At 39.5% G+C, this 20,618-nt stretch overlaps 1 protein-coding gene across 14 annotated transcripts in view; it reads left to right on the plus strand.

Moving 5' to 3' along the window:
- LOC138147392 (OX-2 membrane glycoprotein-like) overlaps positions 1 to 20,618 on the plus strand; it is a 175,999-nt gene that overhangs the window by 36,374 nt on the left and 119,007 nt on the right. For 2 of the 14 annotated variants that reach the window (XM_069069846.1, XM_069069845.1), the window contains one exon: positions 16,024 to 17,855. The exons of 10 other annotated variants lie outside the window; for them this stretch is intronic. Coding sequence is in view for 2 of the 4 variants with exons in the window: in XM_069069845.1 (XP_068925946.1) it covers positions 16,024 to 16,031 (8 nt within the window). In the remaining 2 variants the exon portion in view is untranslated. Of the gene's footprint in view, positions 1 to 16,023; positions 17,856 to 20,618 lie in introns of those variants that run through there. 2 more of the 14 variants (XM_069069847.1, XM_069069848.1) reach the window with 1 other exon arrangement.

Below are 20,618 nucleotides of genomic sequence, written 5' to 3' on the forward strand. Positions count from 1 at the left end.
AAAAGATAAAATGGATTGCTTATGAAACTACAAACCTTCATTATGTTCATTATGCTTGTGAAGAGCTTTTAATTCCAAAAAGAGAAATTTCCACTTGATTCTGTAAGTAATAGTTTACCACTGGAGTTGATTGAGCAAGGAAGTAACATGTTCAGAGAAATCTGTGCTTTAGGAATATCCCTTTGGCACCTGTGTGGAGACTGATTTGTCATGCAGTGAGATTGAGGCAGGAAGGTCAATTAGAATGCTGTTGCAACCCAGGTGACAGGTGATAGAAAACCTGGATTAGGAATGTACCATAGAGGGAGTTTTCTTCCCCAAGAGTATCTAATACCTGGTCAAGTCCCAAGCCTTACCTCTTTCACATTTTATGTTCCAATCAGACTGGACTACCAGTTGTTCAAAAAATAATATGTAATTGGGGCGGCCAGGTAGCACAACAAGTAAGAGCACCGGCTGCAGTGTTGAGAAGACCTGGAGATCGAATCCCGGGCTCAGACACTCAGCACCACACCCAGAAAAAACTGGCAGTGTAACTTTGAGCAAGTTACTTAACCCCAATTGCTTAAAAATAATAATAATAATATGTAATCTCCTGCCCCCATGTATTCTTCTTTTGAAAAAAGTACTTTTTTTCTCTGAATTTAACAAATACCAAATAAAATTTGGTGCATTTGGAGCATTTCCATAAACTTACTCCACAAAGATTCAGTTTTAATGTCAAGAAGTTAGTTGAAATACATGCTCTGGGACCTGAGTGCAGCTACAAGAGGGGAGGTGCGGGGGGGGGGGACCGGGGAGGGGCAGGCGGCGAATTCATTTTCAGAAATTTAGAAAAGTTGTCTTCATTTCCTCTATTTTTATTAACAGTAACAAAACAGGTAGCATTGTGAATAGAGCATTAGCTGTTTGATCCTGGGCAAGTGAATTAATCTCTCTCAGTTGCCTCATTTATAAAAATAGTGCCTTCCTCCCAAATTTGCTGTGAGGATCAAATGAAATAGTGTGTATAAAGTGCTTTGTAAACCTTAAGGCATTCCATAAATGCTAGCTATTATTATTATTTTTATCATTAATCACAATAGTACTGAGATTTTCTGGTGAACCCTTCTGCAAAAACAAGAAATCCTTCTCTGCGTTGGTTTCAGCAGTTCACTGGTTAAAGGAAGAGCTGTTTTTTGTCTACTTTACAGCTAAGGAATGTGAGGGAGGGAACTGGGATGTCTGGCATGTTGTTTCTTTTTCCAAAGTGACCTATAGACTTTTTCCTTATACACTTACATTTTTTCTTATTAACCCCCCAAAATGACAAAACTTGATGGTTTCATTTAAGAAATGTGGAGAAGCTGGATAATGTATATAAGGCCCAGAAAAGAATTTTGACACACAGTATGTTCATTAGGACACACCATCTGGAGAGGGTTCCTTATGCAGCTACATATTTCTCAGATAATTCTCATAAACTCTTAAAGAGCTTTCAGAGACCTAGATTAAACCAAACAACCTATTTATTTGTTGGGATTGTGTCTGTGTGTCTGTGTGTGTATGTGTTTGTACACACACTCTAATGATTCACAACTTCAACAATGTGTGAGGTTCCACCATTAACATAACCCCTTTGACTTACACAAAAGACATAGGTTCTGGGTTCCAATCTTACATCTGGTGCTTGAGCTTGGACAAGTCACTTAACTTCTTTGGGCCTCAGTTTCCTTATCTGTAAAATGAGAGGGTTGAACTAGATGACCACTTAGATCCTTTCATGCTCAAGATCTGGTATTTTAATACTTCATAGATAGTCTTTGAGACTATCTAATAGTGAATCTCACTGAATTTGATTAAGCTGAATCTGAGACAATAGGCATGGAGTCTTTCACTGGGCATATAACTGAAACCTTTCCAAAGTGTTAAGAATAGACCATGGGATCCTAAATCTAAAGTGAGATCACCTAGTCCAACTCTCTCCTTTAACTATTAAGGAAGCTTAGGCCCAGAAAAGTGGAATTTGAATCTGGGTCCTGTGGTTCTGGGATTTTCAAATTCCCATTCCTATTACAACATCTAGGAATCCCTCGATTCTTTTCTGATCCCTCCTGGGTTGTAGGGTCTCCTACTGGGTGAACAACTCCACTGTACTATAATAATATAGCATCTCACCAAAAACAAAGAAACAAAGTCCCACCAAAAACTAAACAAAAAAAAAACCCTCATACAACCCAACTGTGAATCATGATTAATCCTCTCCCAACTCCCAAATCTTATATTTATCTTTAATAGTCTAATAATACATTGAGCTCAGAGCAAAGGTTATGACTAAGATAGCATAATAAAAACAGCAAAAAAAATAATCTCACACATAAACCCTGGGAATACTCTTACATAATCCAAAAGCATGCTACACATGTTCCATCCTGTGGCAGCAAGCACCCCAAGTGTCCTCAGGGTGGCTGCCCATACAGGTTCTTGGATCTGCTTTGATAAAGGAAAGCAACTCAAAAGGGGTTAACAAGCTTACTTTAATCAGTCAGATATGTATCGTTTACCTCGTTCAGGGGAAAAAGGTCAGCACCCCGAACTTCAGAATATACAGACAGTATTATCAAGACAGAAACAGATCAAGTACACAGCTTTCCAAACTGTGCAACCATTACATCCATACCAAACAACATCTGGGTTTCAAAGCCGGGAGGCTCTAGACAACGGCTAGCCCAGAGTTTCATCAAATCATAGAACACTCCTCAAAGTGAGCCCCAAAACAAAGCCTCACTTCAGGGCTTATATAGCCTTCTCCTGGCTCAGAGAATGTAACAACCTTATTGACCCACTGGCCAATCAAAAAGTATCTACTGAAAAACAAGCCTCCCACCCCAGGCTTCAGGTGCACTTTAGCCTAGGGGCAGGGAAGATCTTCCAAATTTGTATTCCCATTACACATCCATGGGAAGAATGCTTACATACATAGAGCACATAATTAGAGAGGCACCCATGAAAGAAAGACCTGTGGTTAAAGTAACTTATGTTTATACCATTTTTGGAGAACTTGTTGTCTTACCTCTTCTCCAAGCTGAGGCCAGGAGTCTCATTCTTCAGAGCTGTCTCCTTTTAACTTAAGCTGGTCCTGAGGCAACAGGCTTGGAATCTTTCAGGTGTCCTATAACTGAAGCCTTTCCAATCTAATAAGAGCTTGAATAGATCATAAGGTCATAAATATAAAGTGAGATGGGACCAGAGAGAGTAGCACCAATTCAATATTCACAGTGCTGATGGTGACTGCAAATATGCCGGCATAGTGCTCAATTACAAAATACAACAGACTCTCCATATAGAAGACAGAAGCAAAACGTTTATTCAGACACCAGAAAATCTAATCACAAAACCAGAAAGCCAAATCCATCATAGCAGCAAAGAAGATAAGAAGTCATAACACCACAGAGAGCCACACCATCCTTTAGCCTTCCCACAAACCAATATTTACTCAAAAGCCTAATTCACTCCCTCCGGTGCATCCTTTCCTCCCTCTGTCTCCAATTGCTCTGACTCCCAGTTTCCTATGGACTCTGCTCCACCCTTCAGCAATATCCTCCCAGCACAGTTTCCATGTGATTACATTCAGCCTATTAGGGGGACAGGGAATATCTTCAAAGCAGGGAAGGCCTTCAAATTCCCTTAGGTTTATTAAGGGGCAGAGGAAATCTTCAAATTCCCATTCCCATTACAACATCTAGGAATCCCTTGATTCTTTTCTGATCCCTCCTGGGTTGTAGGGTCTCCTACTGGGTGAACAACTCCTCTGCAAAGTGCCTTGGCTGATGGGGCTGGTGGCAAGGAGAAAAATCCTTTCCCTCCCCATCACTCACTCACATACACACACACACACACACACACACACACCACCCTTTAGTTGAACATGTGAGAAAAGACAAAGAATGATCCCCTTTCAAGTTGAATTCTTCTTCCATCGGTAGCTCCCTTCTCTGAGGCCAGACATCCTATGCCTCAGAGCTTTTCTCCCTGAACAGATTCCAGAGCTAGCAAGCTTTTTAAAAGCCATTTGAGTGAGGGAGGGATAGAATTTGGAAGGCAAAACTTTTAAAATGTTAAAAATTGTTTTAACATGTTACTGCGGGAAATTCCATATATGTATACATATATACACATATACATATAGGTATATACACACACGTGTGTGTGTATGTATGTATGTATATATATATATATATATATAGAGAGAGAGAGAGAGAGAGAGAGAGAGAGACAGAGAGACAGAGAGAGACAGAGAGAGAGACAGATTGAGAGAGAGAGCATCATTTGGATATGAAGAATCTTCAGATAGCCAATAGCAAGCTGTTCCCTAATTCCATCAGATAGTGCTTTGTGCCTTTTAAAGGCGTAACGGTGAAAAAAGATTCATGGCCAAATGTGGGAATTTTGTATTCACAGGACTCCAGAAACTAATGAGGAATATACAAAAATGTAAGTAGGGGGAGGGAAAAGGCAGGGGAGGAGACTCTTAGCTGGGAGCCTACATGTCTCTAAAGGAGAGTACCTTATTATGGTTATAACCCAACTAAAGCTCTGACTAAAATGTCTGCATAAACAATCTGAGTGTTGTTTTCCTTGTGTGATAAACTGATCATTTACTTCCACATGAAGAATAAGACTTTACTGGTGGATATTCAGAAAGTTGGAAAAAACATTTGGCTAAAACTTAAAAAATGGGGAAACCAAATTTCTGGGCTTTTCAGCAAAGACAGATTAGCAAGCAAAAGCCACCTGTTTTCCTGAAATTTAGCAAGTTAAAAATGGATGGATGGAGGCTTCTTTTTATCCCAATATGAATAGGGAAAGAGTGATTTCTTTTGTTGGATTTTTTTTTGGAGGGCAATTTGGGTTAAGTGACTTGCCCAAAGTCACACAGCAAGTAAGTGTTAAGTGTCTGAGGCCAGATTTGAACTCAGGTCCTCCTGACTTCAGGGCCGGTGCTCTATTCACTGTGCCACCTAGCTGCCCTGAAAGAGTGATTTTCTACAAAGATACTAGAACACCATAATTATTGAGTTGCAAAAGGGGGCAGGCCCATCTGAAAGCATTCTCCATATATCAGAGACAATTCTTAATGGTCCCCATCCACATCCCTTTTCTGCCATGCCTTGTGGAGAGCCTCCAAGAAGTCTTGCATCCAGCAGCCAATTTCAGAGCATCAGCTCTGCATCTAGAATAAATGTAACCTCTTTTTTCCCCACCTAATACTAAATTATAACTACCATTTGTATAGAGCTTTAAGGTTTGCAAAGCACTTTACTACTATATAACATTTGATTCTCACAAAGAATTTTGCCTTTGAGCTAAATGCTATTATCACCCCCATTATATAGATGAAGAAACTGAGGGAAAGAGGAGCTAAGTGAGACTAGTGAGGGTCTGAGGCAGGATCTGAACTCAGTTCTTCATGACTCAAAAATCCAATACTATGTCCACTATTCCACTGAACTGCCAACTTGTGTCATAGAGATGCAACAAATAGTGATGCATCAGTATCTCCCCATCTCCCAAAGTACTGTTTAAAACTTTGTCTCAAAATTGTAGAGTAATAGGAACAGTCAAGGGCCCTCCCTGCCTTCTTATTTATTTATTTATTTATTTGTTTGTTTGTTTTGTTTATTTATTTGTTTATTTAAATTAATTTGTTTGTCTCCTTTTAGTTTACAGGATTGAATTCCACAATTCTTTGAGTTTCACATTTTGTCCCCCTTCCTCCCCTCTCCCCCCATGGCGGCATATAGTCAAGTATAGGATCTGTAAATACTTTCACATTATACATTAGTCAGGTTATAAAGACAGATTGTATCAGATGGAATGAAAAGTGGTAAAGAGGACATAAAACCAAATAAGAGAAGGAAAAAGTTCAGGTATTTTGCTTCCACCTGGATATAAACTCAGTTCTTTCTAGTTCTTTCTCTGGATGCACATATTTATCTCCATCATGAGTCTTTTAATTGATGGGCACCCCCTTAATTTCCAATTCTTTGCCACCACAAAAAGAGCTGCTATAAACATTTTTGTACATATGGGTCTTTCTCCCACTTCTATGATCTCTTCGGGATATAACCCTAGGAGTGGTATTGCTGGATCAAAGGGTATGAAAGTATTTATAGCCTTTTGGGCATAATTCCAGATTGCTCTCCAGAAAGGCTGGATCAGTTCACAACTCCACCAGCAATATATTCCAATTTGCCCACATCCTCTCCAGCAGTTATTTTCCTGTTTTGTCATCTTAGCCAATCCGCCCTGCCTTCTTAAGACCTGTAACTGGAACAACCTAGGGAAAATCAAAAAAAGGAAAAGCAATAAAATTAATACAGACCAAGAGTGTGTCCTAAATGAGCTGAGTCAGAAAAAGTAGAAGTATTACCTACTTCCTAGAGGAGAAACTGTTGGAATAAGCCGATTTAGAAGACACTAGGCTTCCAGGAGCTCCTGTGATTATCACAGGCTCATAGTTCTAGAGGACCTTAGTGACAATAGTATTTAATCCCCTTATTCCACAGATGAAGGAACTGAGGTCCAAGAAGATTAAGTAATTTACCCCAAGTCAGTGAGCTAGGCAGTATTTGAGGAAGGATTCAAACCTATCCTGCTGACTTGAAGTCCAGTGTTCTATCCTTGACTCCAAGCAGCCTCACTTAGGAAATCTGGGGGCCAGGGAGCAGAGAATATTTGGTAGGGAAAAGAACTAACATGAAGCAAATGGAGCCTTGGACCATGGTGCCAACATGAGGTGGGAGCTTCCTCCATTCAACTAACAATGTTCCCATGCCCTGTTTCTTGATTTTCTGGTGTTGAGCAAAACAACTTGGCCATCTTCTCCAGGATATCATAGCTGTGACCCTCTCTTAAGTCCCAAACCCCCAGAGGAATGAAAGACAATATTTCTGGGGCTGCCCTCCCTTGCTTTGTGACTATACTTACCTATCAGACTGTTATTTGCCCATCCCTTCCCCCACACTGCATTTGCTTCAGAAGCTAGTTATTGATCTTTTGGGGAGTAGGATACATTTAAACCATCTAAGCCATGTGCTTAGAGGGAAGAGTGTGAAATATAAGGTTCTGAAATTCCAAAATTATTAGCCATATGATCAAATTTTGCTTTCATGCCCCCCACCCAATAAGTAAGGGACATACAAAAGTCTAAGAAGCTGAGTGATGGGGCAGCCAGGTAGCACAGAGAGTAAGAGCACCAGCTCCAGTGTCAGGATGACCTGGGGATCAAATCTGGGCTCAGATACTCAGCACCACACCCAGAAATAACTGGCCGTGTAACCTTGAGCAAGTTACTTAACCCCAATTGCTTAAAAAATAAATAAATAAAATTTAAAAAAAGAAGCTGAGTGATGGAGGGAGAGACTTCTAAATCTCTCCAAATGAGGTTATGCCTTATTATGGTTATGACCCAGCCAAAGCTCTGACTAGATGGCTGCATAAACAATTTAAGTATTTTCCTGTGTTTTAAACAGATATCATGATGCCAGAAACAGATTTCCTGACCTCTGTGAAAATAACTTAATGTTTCCTCAAAGAAAACAAATCTTGTAGACAAAATAAAGACAGTTTTTTTTAAAAGACAAAAATTTTGGCCTTGGTTTGGTTTGGCTTTAGGGTTGTTTTATTTTGTTTTTAGAAAAGCAGAGTTACAACTTCCTTACTAAAAAAAAAAAAAAAAGCACAGTTTGGAAATTTATTTTGGATAATTCCTGGAACATGGGTGCTTAAAAATGTGGATGGAATTGAATTGATTACTAGCCAACAATAGATTCTAAAAATAAAGCAGGATTTTAGTTGCTGGTTGGCATCTCAAAGCTATATTCAAATAAAACAGCACTAATGATGGTTGCAGGCTCCTGACTGATTGGCTTTAGAAGAGGTAACTGTAGTTTGTTATATTATTTTGTTCTTTGCTGCTATGGCTTTATGTCAGGATAACATATCATCCTGTAGCCCTTACATTTTAAAGGGAAAAATTCAATTCCCTTTGTGGGGAGAGCAGGGATCTTGTCTATGGAATGTCCTAATCAGTGCTTATGAGGCAAAACTAAATAAAAAGTGAACAGAATTATAAACTGAAATCATATTTGTCTGGTTGGAACTGTTGGTTTCGACAAAACAAACTGGAAAATACAATCAAAAGTGGGGGCATCTATGTGTCTAACATTAAAGAAGCAGGAAATATTTAGTTGAGTTTTTGATCCAAGTTTTCGGTATTCATAATCATAATAACTAACATTTATAGAATACTTTAAGGTTTGCTTCTGGAAACTGGTTATAGAATACTACTTCTGCTTCTAGAGTTAAGGTGCTTAAACTACTTATTCTGCTTAATAATGAAAAAATAATAACAGGTAATATTTATAGAGTTTTTATTTTTTAAGCAATCAGGGTTAAGTAACTTGCTCAAGGTTATATGGCCAGTTATTTCTGGGTGTGGTGCTGAGTATCTGAGCCCGGATTCGATCCCCAGGTCATCCCGACACTGGAGCTGGTGCTCTTACTCACTGTGCTACCTGGCCGCCCCTAGAGTTTTTATTTTAAAAAAAAAATGTTTTATTATCTTTTGTTTTTACATTGTCTAAATCTTTCTCAGTATAACACTACCTCCTACCTCCCAAAGAGATTTTCTGTATCATAAAAATTATTTTTAGGAAAAAAATCAATACATTGAAAAGTCTGAAAATATGTACTGTTCTACACATGTGAACCTTCCATCTCTGCAAAAAATTGGGGAATGTCTTCTCATATCTCATCTTTGGAGTCATAGCTATTCTTTGTAATTATGCAGGATTCCTTTCTTGTATAACACAGGCTGCAAAATTGCCCAAGTATTACTATCTGCCTTTGGCATGTGTACTCATGGGGGATTTCCATGGTGAGGACTTCAAGTCATATGTTTCAGTCACGCTTTAATAAGGCATAAAAAGAGTGGGGGTGGGGTACAGAAGCAGATGGCATGGGGATGGGGCTGGGATGGTGGGGAGGGCAGATAGCAATGGAGAAGAGGAGGGGGAGGGGGAGAGTCATGTAACTGTAGATCAGAGTTGGGAACATTTGACAGAAGTACCCTGAAAATATGGAAGATTGCTTAGGGGGCAGGAGTTTGGGGTCTCGTTTTTCTAGGGTTTTGGTGGTGGATGGACTAACTTTTATTCATGACATCCTGGGGTTAGTTCATTAACATCAGCATCATCAGAAAATTATCCACAACATTTGGTGTTCTGTGGATCTGGAGCATGTCTCAGGCTTACAGACCACGGCAGTTAGAAGGATAGCAGGACCGGAAGGCCATGACAGCAAGACCTAGCTGGCTTCCCCTGATTTATTTCATAGTCACATGATGTAATTTTTAGTTAATTTATGATACAGTTTGCAAATAACTGTTGTGCCCTTGTGAACGAGGTATAAATCACACGAGTGTTTTCTAGGTTCCTCTTTGCCATCATACTCTTATTATTACTTTATGCTGGCTAATTATAGACTTACTGTACTAACGAGTGGAGGGGGGGAATATGATTTTAAGACACTTGGACACATACTAGCTCTGCTACCATAGGCAAAATTCTCTATGAGGAATTATACTCTCTTATAAAGAATTATCATTTAAGTTATTTGCCCATCTGTGTCACTGAAGGGAGTTTCCATACTGGACCCTAAGACCATGGTCACACTAGTTGCTGAGCCTTCTGTTTCAGCATGACCTATTCCCAGAGAAAAGGCTCCAAGGTCCAGGTCTAGCATCTTACATCTGCCCAGGGTACCACTTCCTGATGCAGTCTCATAGACAACCTCCTCAGGTGAGAAGGCCTCAGACTGTGGGTGTACTCATACCCAGAGCCTTTCATCTCCTGTTGAGTGTAGTGTGTTCTCTAAAAAAAAAAATACAACTTGAGGCCAGGCTAGCCATTTTCCCTCAGCCACAAAGCAACTACTTCTATCTGTACCAGCCCAAGGCATTTTCCACCTCCTGCTACCAGCCCAATCTCTCAACTGGCATGTAGAGAATCTTCAAAGCAAAGGAGAGCAACCATTTCTTTGACTACAGGCCTCTCATCTCTTTATATGCCCATCCTGTGAGGGCAGAAAAATGCCATCCTCCACTCAATATTCTTCACATCCCAGTGACTCTGAACACCTATAAATCATCATCCAAACCCCACTCCACAACCCTTACTACCAGTTCCTCATTTCCATCCTTTTCAACCCTCCCAGTCTAGAGTTTCATCCTAGCTCCACCCAGTCCTTCCATGATGCCCTCTGGTATGCCTACTCCATAAACAACAAATTTCCCTTCATCTTAAATCTATTCCTCTTCTAATCCTTCGTTCTGCTAATACTTATTGACACCTGCATTCCCCAACACAACCTCACTGGCCATCCTTTACACTGCTGGCTTCATCTGCACTCATTCCCCGCAGCTCACTGGTTGAAGAGAGGAAATTGGAATATTCTTTGCTCCCCATCACCATTTAAAGGTTCTCTCCTTTCCTTCATTCAGTAGCCTCTCTTCCTTTGAGATTCATGCTATTCATATCTTTTACCCAATCAAAATCCTGGTAGCAGTTGTCTACATACAATTCCCTTCCCCCCAATCACTCCCCTTCCTTCTTCAATGAGTAATCCTAGCTTACATTTTTTCTCTCCTTCCCAACTCCTGCCCTTACATTAGGAGACTTTGACATACATATTGATTCTCCCTCAAATATCCAAATCACTCAGTTCCTCAACCTGCTCTTTTCCCATGAGCTACTCTGCCATCCCACATCAAGAGGGTCATACCCTCAAACTTGCCCACAAATGTACCACTTCCATTTTCAGGAATTTCAAAATCATGTTACCCAACCAGAATCTATTGACATTTTACCTCTCCTTCTCCCTTCTATTACATAACCCATTCTTTTTCTTTATCATGACCTACGAACCTTTGAGCCTTCAGTTCTCTCCCAGGACATCTCCCCTACACTATTTGCTCTCCTCCTCTCCCTGCCTTGACTTCTTGGTGAACCAATTCAGGTCTATATTGTCTTCCTCTCTGGAATCCCTAGCCCTTATCCTATCACCAGTTTCACCCAGCCAAGCCTGATCACTCACTACTCTTTGACTTCATGCCTACACAAGTGTAGCTGAATGAAGATGGAGGAAATCACACAACTATACTGACTGCATTCACCACAAATGTGTTAGATAGCCTCAACTGAGCACTCACTGCTACGAGGCAATCCTACCATACATCCTTTATCACTTCACTCTCTTACTCTCAACAGTGGCTTTTCTAAATATTTTCATCTGATCTCAAACCTCCCATGGCTTCCCCTACCCCTTCTCTCAGTTGAGAGCTTTGCTTCATATTTTATAGAAAAAATTGAAAACATTTACCATGAACTCCCTTTTCTCCCCTCCGCCTCTTCTCCTATCCCTCAGGTTCCTTCTTCTACTTTCTTCTCCTTCATTCCTGTTTCACATGGTGAAGAGGCCTCCTTATCAGGGCTAACCCCTTTACTTGTTCAAGAGATTCTTTTCCATCCCATCTCCTCCAACAAATTGTCTCTTCTCTCATCCCCCTTATTTCACTCTCTTCAGCTGGCTCATTTCCTACTACCCAAAAACATGTTGTGTCCCCTTTTCCTGAAAAAGCTCTCCCTTGATCCTTCCATCCATGCTAACCATCATCCTATATCTTTCCTGCCCTCTGTAGCTAAACTTCTCAAAAAGGACATCTACAATACAGTAGGTGCCTCCAACTCTCTCTCCTCTCTTTCTCTTCTTAATCCTCCAAATTTGGATTCTGACCTTATCATTCCACCAAAACTGCTCTTCCCAAAGTTACTATAGATCTCTTATTTGCCAAATTCAATGGCCTTTTCTCAATTGTCATTCTTCTTGTCCTTTCTACAACCTTTGACACTATTGATCACTCTCCCTGCCTTGATACTCCCTTCTTTTGAGGTTTTTGGGACACCAATATCACCTGGTTTTCCTCCTACTTCTCTGACTACTCCTCTGTCTTATTTGCTCCTCTTCCAAATCACACCCTCTAACCATAAGTGTCCCTCACAGTTTTATCCTGGTCTTTCTTCTCTTCTCCCTCTAAAACTTTCACTTGATGATCTCTTCAGCTCCTATGGATTTAGTTGATGATTCTCAAATCTACCTTTCCTGCCCCTTTCTCTGTTGACCTCCAATCTCCCATTTCCAACTTCCTTTCAGACATCTTGAAATGGATTCCAGTAGATATCTTTAACTCAATATGTTCAGAAAAGAAGTCATTATATTCTCCCCCAAAACTCCCCCCCCCTTCCTTATTACTATAGAGGGCAACACCATCCTCCCAGTTCCTCAGGCTCACAACCTGGGAGTCAGCCTGGATTTCTCACTATTTCTCAACATCTCCCTCCCCCCACATACATCTAAGCTATTGCCAAAGCCTATCAATTTAACCTTCGCAACAACTCTCAAATATACGGCCTTCTCCCCTCTGACATTGCACAAGTCTAGTGAGGGCCCTCATCACCCCACACCTGAATTATTGCAATAGGCTGCTGGTGGGTTCACCTGCCTCAAATCTTTCCCCACACTAATGCATTCTCCATTCAGCCACTAAAGTGATTTTCCTAAAATGCAGGTCTGATTATATCAAACCCCCACCCCCACTTAATAAACTCCAGTGGTTTCTTATTGCATTCAGGAACAAATACAAAATGTTCTGTTTGGCATTAAAAGCCATTTACAACCTAGCCCCCTCCTAGCTTTTGTCTTCTTATAGACTCACTGGAATATGGTCTTTTATCCAGTGACACTGGACTCCTGACTGTTCCACAAACAAGAAATGCTATCTCTCAGTTCTCAGCATTTTCTCGGGTTGTCACGTGCCTGGAATGCTCTCCCTCCTCCACTCTTACAACTCATCTCCCTGGCTTCTTTTAAGTCCTAACTAAAATCCCACTTTCTACAGGAAACCTTCCCTAACCCCTCCTAATTTGGGTGCTTTCCCTCTTTTAATTATATCCCATTTATCCTGCATATGGCAATCTCTGTGTATACTTATTTGTGTGTTGTCTCCCCTTAGATTGTAAACTCCTTGAGGGCAGGGTTTGTTCTTTGAATCTCTGTATCCCCACCACTTAGTACAGTGCCTGGAAGACAGCAGGCACTTAAGAAACATTTCTTGTATGGAATGTCCCCCACACCAACCAGAAACGATGGAAGGTGTGTTTTTATTATCGGAATCATCCATAGGAGTTCCTCCCTACAAACTGTGTATAATTATTGTGGCCTGAATGGTAAATACAGGGCAGGCATCTTGGAGGTGGACCAGGGGCATTTGTGAGCATTTACAGCACAGAAATCACCAAATGTTACAAATCAGGGTTTAATTTGTTGTTTTGTTTCCAGGGTGGGGAACCTGTGGCCTCAAGGTCACATGTGGCTCTCTAGGTCCTTAGGTGAGGCCTTTTGACTGAGCCTAAGTTTTACAGAACAAATCCTTTTATTAAGGGGATTTGTTCTCTGAAGTTTGGATTCGTCAAAGGGCCACACTTGAGGACCTAGAGGGTCACATGTGGCCTCAAGGCTGCAGGTTCCCCACCCCTGGTTAGACTTTAAAAAGTAATGGAGAAAATGTTAATGATGCAGATTAAATTTGCCCATTTTATCATCTGTGATCTTGGCCATCCTTTGGGCATGGGTTCCTCTCCTAGCCATAGTTCTGACTAATTTCTTCCTTGCTTCTCTCGTTTGTTTATGATGTCATCCTTTATCCTGCCCATACTTTAAGGGCTGATTTGAATATCGCTTTCTCCAAGAAGCCTTCCTTCTTCCCTCTAGTTGATAATAACTTTCTCCCCTCAAACTTGGTGATTTCATTAATGCACTTAAGATCAGAGGGTTGTACAGCTAGAGCTAGAAAGACCCTCAGAAGTCATCCAAACTCCCACATTTTACAGATGAGAAAACTGAGGCTTAGGATGGTTGTGACTTATCCAAGGTCACATATCAGTTAAGGTTTGTATCTAGGTCCTCTGAGTCCAGAGTCAGTATTTTTTCCCTTGTGCCATGTAATATCATGTATTCTAACTATCTGTCTTGGTGTCTTATCATAATAATATTCGAGATGATGCAGGGGATTGATTACCTAAACTTTATATTTCTTTTTTTTAAAGAGACTTCTTTTATTTATTTATTTATTTTTTCACCTTTTTTGGAGTGGGGAAGGCAGGGCAATTGGGGTTAAGTGACTTGCCCAAGGTCACACAGATAGTTTTGTGTTAAGTGTCTGAGGCCGGATTTGAACTCAGGTCCTACTGATTTCAGGGCTGATGCTCTATTCACTGCGCCACCTAGCCACCCCAACTTTGTATTTCTTTCAGTGCTTTACACAGTGTATATCAAAGATGTCAAACTAGTACCCTCAGGAGGCAAGCTTTTTTAAGCATAAGCACAACACCTGAGTGCTCACCATAATTGGGGAATATTTAGCAAAGTAAATACAAATACAGTACAACCTTGATAATGTCAATTTGTGGTTTTCTCGGTTAGTATGTGACCCACAGGGATCCCTTTCTATTTGAGTTTCACAGTACTGCTGTATGTATTTAACAAATATTTTTTGTTGCTATTTTCCTGAAACTTGAGAGGTCCCCCTTTCTTCCCCCCACCCCATCTTGGGCACAGAAATTTGCTCATTTTTCTCAACTTAGTCATTAGAAAGAGTTTTTGTTTTGTTTTTGGCAACACATATTAAAGTTTCAGCAACAGCAAAAAGTTGGAATGTGCTGGAATTTGAGATGGATTACAAGCTACGCACACCAACATCTGTCAAGATTGTGTGTGCTGGGAGATTCACAGCCCTCCACTATGCCAGATCCTGCCAAATGTTCCTCCCTCTGCTCCCTTGGTCAGGGAACTATGCTTCCACCTGCTGGAGCCTCTCATTTTACCTGGGATAGGAAATGTAAAAGCTTGAACTTTGAGGTTTCTTCTGTCCTTTCTTAAAAAATATTTTTAATTTATGTGATAAAAAATAAGCATTTCCATAGCATGGTGCCAATAAAAAGATGACTGCACATGAAACTGCAAGTCTGCTATGCACAACTTGCTATTCCTTTCAAATATACAACAAAATTATCTTGTTTTTTTTTCCTTTTTTTCTTTCCTACTCCCTCTATCCTAGAGATGGCTACCATTAGACATAAATAGATATATACGTGTAAAATTTTTCTGTGCATACTTCTTTTTAATCATTTCTTTTTCTGATGCAGATAGCAACTTTCTTCATATGTCCTTTAGAGTTACCTTAAGCATTTATAATAACCAAAATAACATATTTATTCAAAGTCATTCTTAAAACAATATTGGTGTTATAATATACAGCATTCTATGGGTCCTGCTCATTTCACTCTTCATTATTTTGTGCAAGTCTTTCCAGTTTTTCTCTAAGATCAGCGAAATCATCATTTCTTATAGCACTGTAGTGCTGTATCATCACAATCACATACCATGACTTGTTCAGCCTTTCCTCAATTGATGGGTATCCCTACACTTTCCAGTTCTTTGCCAGCACAAAGAGAGCTGCTATAAACATTTTAGAAGATATAGGTTCCTTTCCTTTTTCACTAATCATGTTTGGAAATATACCTAGTAGTGGTATTGCTAGTTCAAAGGGTATAGGTAGTTTAATAACTCTTTGGGCATAATTCCAGATTGCTCTCCAAAAAGGTTGGATCAGTTCACAATTCTACCAACAATAAATTAGTTTCCCAATTTTTCCACATTCTCTCCAAAATTTGTCACTTACCCTTCAATCATTTTCACCAATCTGGTATGCATAAAATTTTATCTCAAGGTTGTTTTAATTTGCATTTCTCTAATAAAAAATTATTTGGAGCATTTTTATATGACTATAAATGGTTTTGATTTCTTCCTTGAAAAACTGCCTGTTCATGTCCTTTGACCATTTATCAATTCTGTCCTTTGTTACAGCAGCATAAAACATCATAATGGACCTCCAAAGACATTCTCTGGCCTATGTGATTTAGAAGCAAAAGGAGAGTCTGGGATCACAGAGAACTTAAAAGGAGAAAAGAAATGGGTCAGCAATCTGGAGAACCCCAGGAATTCCTGTTATCAATTTTTTAATCTTTCCATTTTTTATTTATTATCAGCTTAAATAGAAAGTGAGAAAAGAGAAAAAAAACATTGCCACATACACAACAGAACATGAAAGGATTTAATATAAAACAATAAATTTTCATTCCAAGAAAGCTTATATAGTAAATACTATACCTAGTTTTCAAAGCTGCCCAACTTTTCTTTGTTTCTTTGTAGGTTTTCTTTTGTTCTCTGTTTTACTTTATTTTTCTTTGTTCTCTGCTGTGCATTTTTTACTTTATTTTTTTCCCTTCCCTTCCCCCACTCCATCCTAAAGAAGGCTACAATTAAGTGTGGATATACTTATACACATATACATATTACACACATATAATCACAGATATCTTTAAATATACATATACATACATATATATATATACTCATACACATATATATGTAAGACTGTACTATGCTTATTTCCACTTGTCATCTGTTTTGCTGAAGTTGGATAGCATATTCCTCCATAAGTCCAAGTTTTTCCATGTTTTTCTAAATCAACCAGCTCATAATTCCTATACCACAGTAATATTCCGAACCAATCACATCCTATCTGAGAGGTGGTCTGTGAAAGTGTTTTCCCAATTTTCTGCATTACTTCTATTCTTGGCTGCCTAGCTTTTATTTATATGAAAAAATCTTAATTTAATGTAATCAAAATTATCCATTTTATACTTCAACAGTGCTCTCACATTACTCTCTCCTAGTTGTTCTGATGCTACTGAATCTGCTTTCTTTGCATCTTTTTTTTCCAGGTTTCTTTGAAATTTCTCTCCTTTTATTCCTACAAATAAACTTTTTATTATTTTTTTCAACTCAGCAAGATTTTTTTTACTTTGCTTTTTTTTGAGGGTGGAAGGCAGGGCAATTGGGATTTAATTGTCTAAAATAATATTGAATAATTATTTGGGGCCATGCTTAGTCATTATAATTTCACATTCAATTTAGATTATTTTATGGTTGCAAATATGTCTTCTTCATATAACCATATTTTTGTCTCCATGTAGTCAAACTACCACAGCAGAGGGGTGGGCAGGAAAAAAGGTTTAGTAAGATCTTTGGAATACTTTAAATATTATTTTCTACTACACTAGATTACTAATACTACAGATACTTTGCTATGAGTGGCAAAATATGAATTCTTTAACAAATGAATGGTTTCTTTAATGTCTTATGATTTATAACTGTGTTTAACCTGTCAGTTGGTGACTTTTGCTTAATTTATGACTGACTCAAATATTTACATTTGTGCATTTTGTTTATTTTGTAATGGGAATGGTAATTTGAAGATCTTCCCTGACCCTTAATAAGCCTAGAAGAATTTGAAGACCTTCCCTGCTTTGAAAATAAACTCTGCCCCCTAATAGGCTGAATGTAATCACATAGAGCCTGTGGTGGGAGGAGTTTGCAAAAGGGAAGCAGAGCCCACAGGAAGCTGGTAGCCCAGAGACAGAGAGATGGTGGGAGAGAGGATGCTCAGGCAAGGAGTCAAATAGGTTTGTGAATAAATATTGATCTTGTATTGGTTTGTGGGAAGGCTAAAGGATGCTGTGGCTTTCTGCTACATTGTGGTGCATTAACTTCTATGTTGCTGTGATGGATTCAGTGTCCTGGTATCGGGATTTGGTTTTCTGGTGTCTGAATAAATGTTTTGCTTCTGTCCTCTATATGGAGAGTTTGTTATATTTTGTGATCTAGCACCGAATAGTTATGGTCATGGTCTTTATATTTATCATGATTGTGGGTGCTATAAATATTGCATTGGCACTACATTTGGCATCACGAACAGGATCGCAAAGTATCAGACCTCTATTTGGAGGCAGAAGGGATTTAGAAGAAGAAATTACTATCCCAGGATGGGAGGATTTGCCTTATGCCTCCTGAGCAAGGGAGTGGTCTAAAAGTACAGGGCTCTGTGAAAATTGGGAACAGAGGTTACAGCAGAGAGAACCTAGAGATTTAAAAAATCATGTTTGTAAAGAATACCAATAAAACCTGGGAAAAAGCTGGAGGCATTGTGTAGAAGGGGCTGGGTTTTACTAACAAGTTACTATATCACGTGTAAAAGCAGAGAAAAGCTGTTACGAGAGTTGGTTATGTGCCAGCATTTGAGCACTCCTTTAGAAGAACAACCTGGAAGATCTCACATGGTAAAAGAGAGCTGGAGAGTCTCAGGTGGCAGAAGAGAGAGCAATTGTGAATTTGACTCAGAAAAAGAAGCAGAAAGTAACAGGAGGAAAGTTCAGACAGTTTTGGTAGGGTCTGAGCCTATTTATTATGACAACGACTGTCAAGAGAGTGTATCTGTAGGGAGTGATACATATTGTTTCATGATGAAGCTTTTACAAGGGCAGAAGCTCAGCCCATACTGAGAAGAAAGCAGGAGAATCAGGGAGGCCAAACAGTGTTCATGGAGATAATTGAAAGTTTGACTCAGCAGGGGATTACTAATATATTAAGCAGATTCACTCAAAGGATGGGAGAATCTTTAGTGTCTTGGATGGTGAAAATCTTGACAAAGGAGCTGGAGGAGTATTGATAGATAGGGTGGACTGCTTGAAATTCACAGGTGTTTATCAGAATCCTTTAGTCCATCAAACTTTTAGAGATTTTCATATGGCAAGAGGTAACAATACAACCAATCTGTTAGCTTTAACTGCCACTGGATGCAATAGAATGTATCTCAATGATTCTGTGTGGTCTAGTGGAGAAAGACCCTGGTACTTGATTAGAGACTGCATAAGAAAGTTGAAAGAAGTAATGAACACTGCTATCATGGTTGGAGATGCAGGTATGTATCATGATATCCCTTTAGCAGTTTCTCATAGAAATATCATAGTGAAGACAGCTCCTCCTACTTATAAGCACCGACTTCTGACTCTACTAATTGGTGAAATAGGGAGCCCTCTTTCAGAGGTCCTGGATAAGTTTTCACAGCTAAATGACTTGAGAGAATAGATAAAGATAAATTTCCTCCAAAGAGAAAATAGCCAGCAGATTCAAATTCAGAATAGATTGACAAGAAGAGAACTATTGATTGCTCTATTGACAGCAGGTGTTGATTCTGAAAAAATTTATGGTATTCCAACTAATGACCTATATAAAATGTGTCCCCAAAATGGGTTTGATATTAGATGGAATAGAGAAGGAGGGACTGCCCCAACAGATCTTTCTGAACCATTGTATACAATTTTGTCACCTTGAGGGAGACTCAGATTAGAGAAAGTGCTGGAACAGATGGAAGTGGTCCATGTGCTGAACTTGTGACAGTGTATCAAGTCATTGGAATAGAGCAGGACAGTGTTATATATTCTACTGTGAATGAGGCTATGATAGCCTCCAGATATGATATGGATTCCAGAAGCACAGCTGACCCTGTATTTGTCTCCTTTTTGCTTTTTGTCTGTTAAACTTGTTTGTGAGATTTGTTTCCTGCAGGCTAAGTACACTCAACCTGCAGATGTTTGATCGCTTAAGCTGGATGCCACGCCCTGTCCATGACTGTGGTGTGCCAACCCTGGACCTGGCATTGACTGAGTTCCAGATGCCAGCTAAAGAACTGACCTCTCGAATGGGACCTCTTAGGGCAGGGACAGCCCCACGTCCAATTTCAGCTGGAAGTAGCTATGGAGAAGAGACCTTCACCCCTCACCCCAAGATTTTGAGCCCCATTTGTTCAAGGGGGGAAGGATGGGGTGCTTGTGTCCAAGCCCCCACCCTAAGATATTATTTTATGTGTTTATTTTCTATTATCCTATTTATATTGTTGCAAAGTTCTATTGATGCCACTTACTCTACCAGTTATCCCTAAATTTTCATTAATCTATGGAATGAAATGTATTGTTAATATATTTTTGCTAGGTAGGGGACATGAAAGATCTTAGGGCCAAATGTAATGGTAATGGTAATTTGAAGATCTTTCCTGTCCCTTACTAAGCCTAGGGGAATTTGAAGACCTTCCTTGCTTTGAAAATAAACTCTGCCCCCTAATAGGCATGTAGAATGTAGTCACATGGAGCCTGTGGTGGGAGGAGTTTGCTGAAGGGTAGAGCAGAGACACAGGAAGCTGGGAGTCAGAGCTAGAGAGATGCTGAGAGAGAGAGAGGAGCTCAGGCAAGGAGTCAGATAGATTTGTGAATAAATATTGATCTTGTTTTGGTTTGTGGGAAGGTTAAAGGATGACATGGCTCTCTGCTACATTGTGGTGCATTAACTTCTATATTGCTATGATGGTTTCAGTTTCCTGGTGTTGGAATTTGGTTTTCTGGTGTCTGAATAAATGTTTTGTTTCTGTCTTCTATATGGAGAGTTTGTTATATTTTGTGATCAAGCACCATGCACGAATGTTTATATTTACAGTTGGTATATTTATTGTGATCATGGGTACTATAAATATTATATTGGCACTACGGAAAGGTATGGGGCCAGGG

The sequence above is a fragment of the Petaurus breviceps genome, unplaced genomic scaffold (genome assembly GCF_028583685.1).
Source record: "Petaurus breviceps papuanus isolate PSGF00001 unplaced genomic scaffold, PetGlider_PUasm1.0 90792, whole genome shotgun sequence".
Classification (NCBI taxonomy): domain Eukaryota; kingdom Metazoa; phylum Chordata; class Mammalia; order Diprotodontia; family Petauridae; genus Petaurus; species Petaurus breviceps.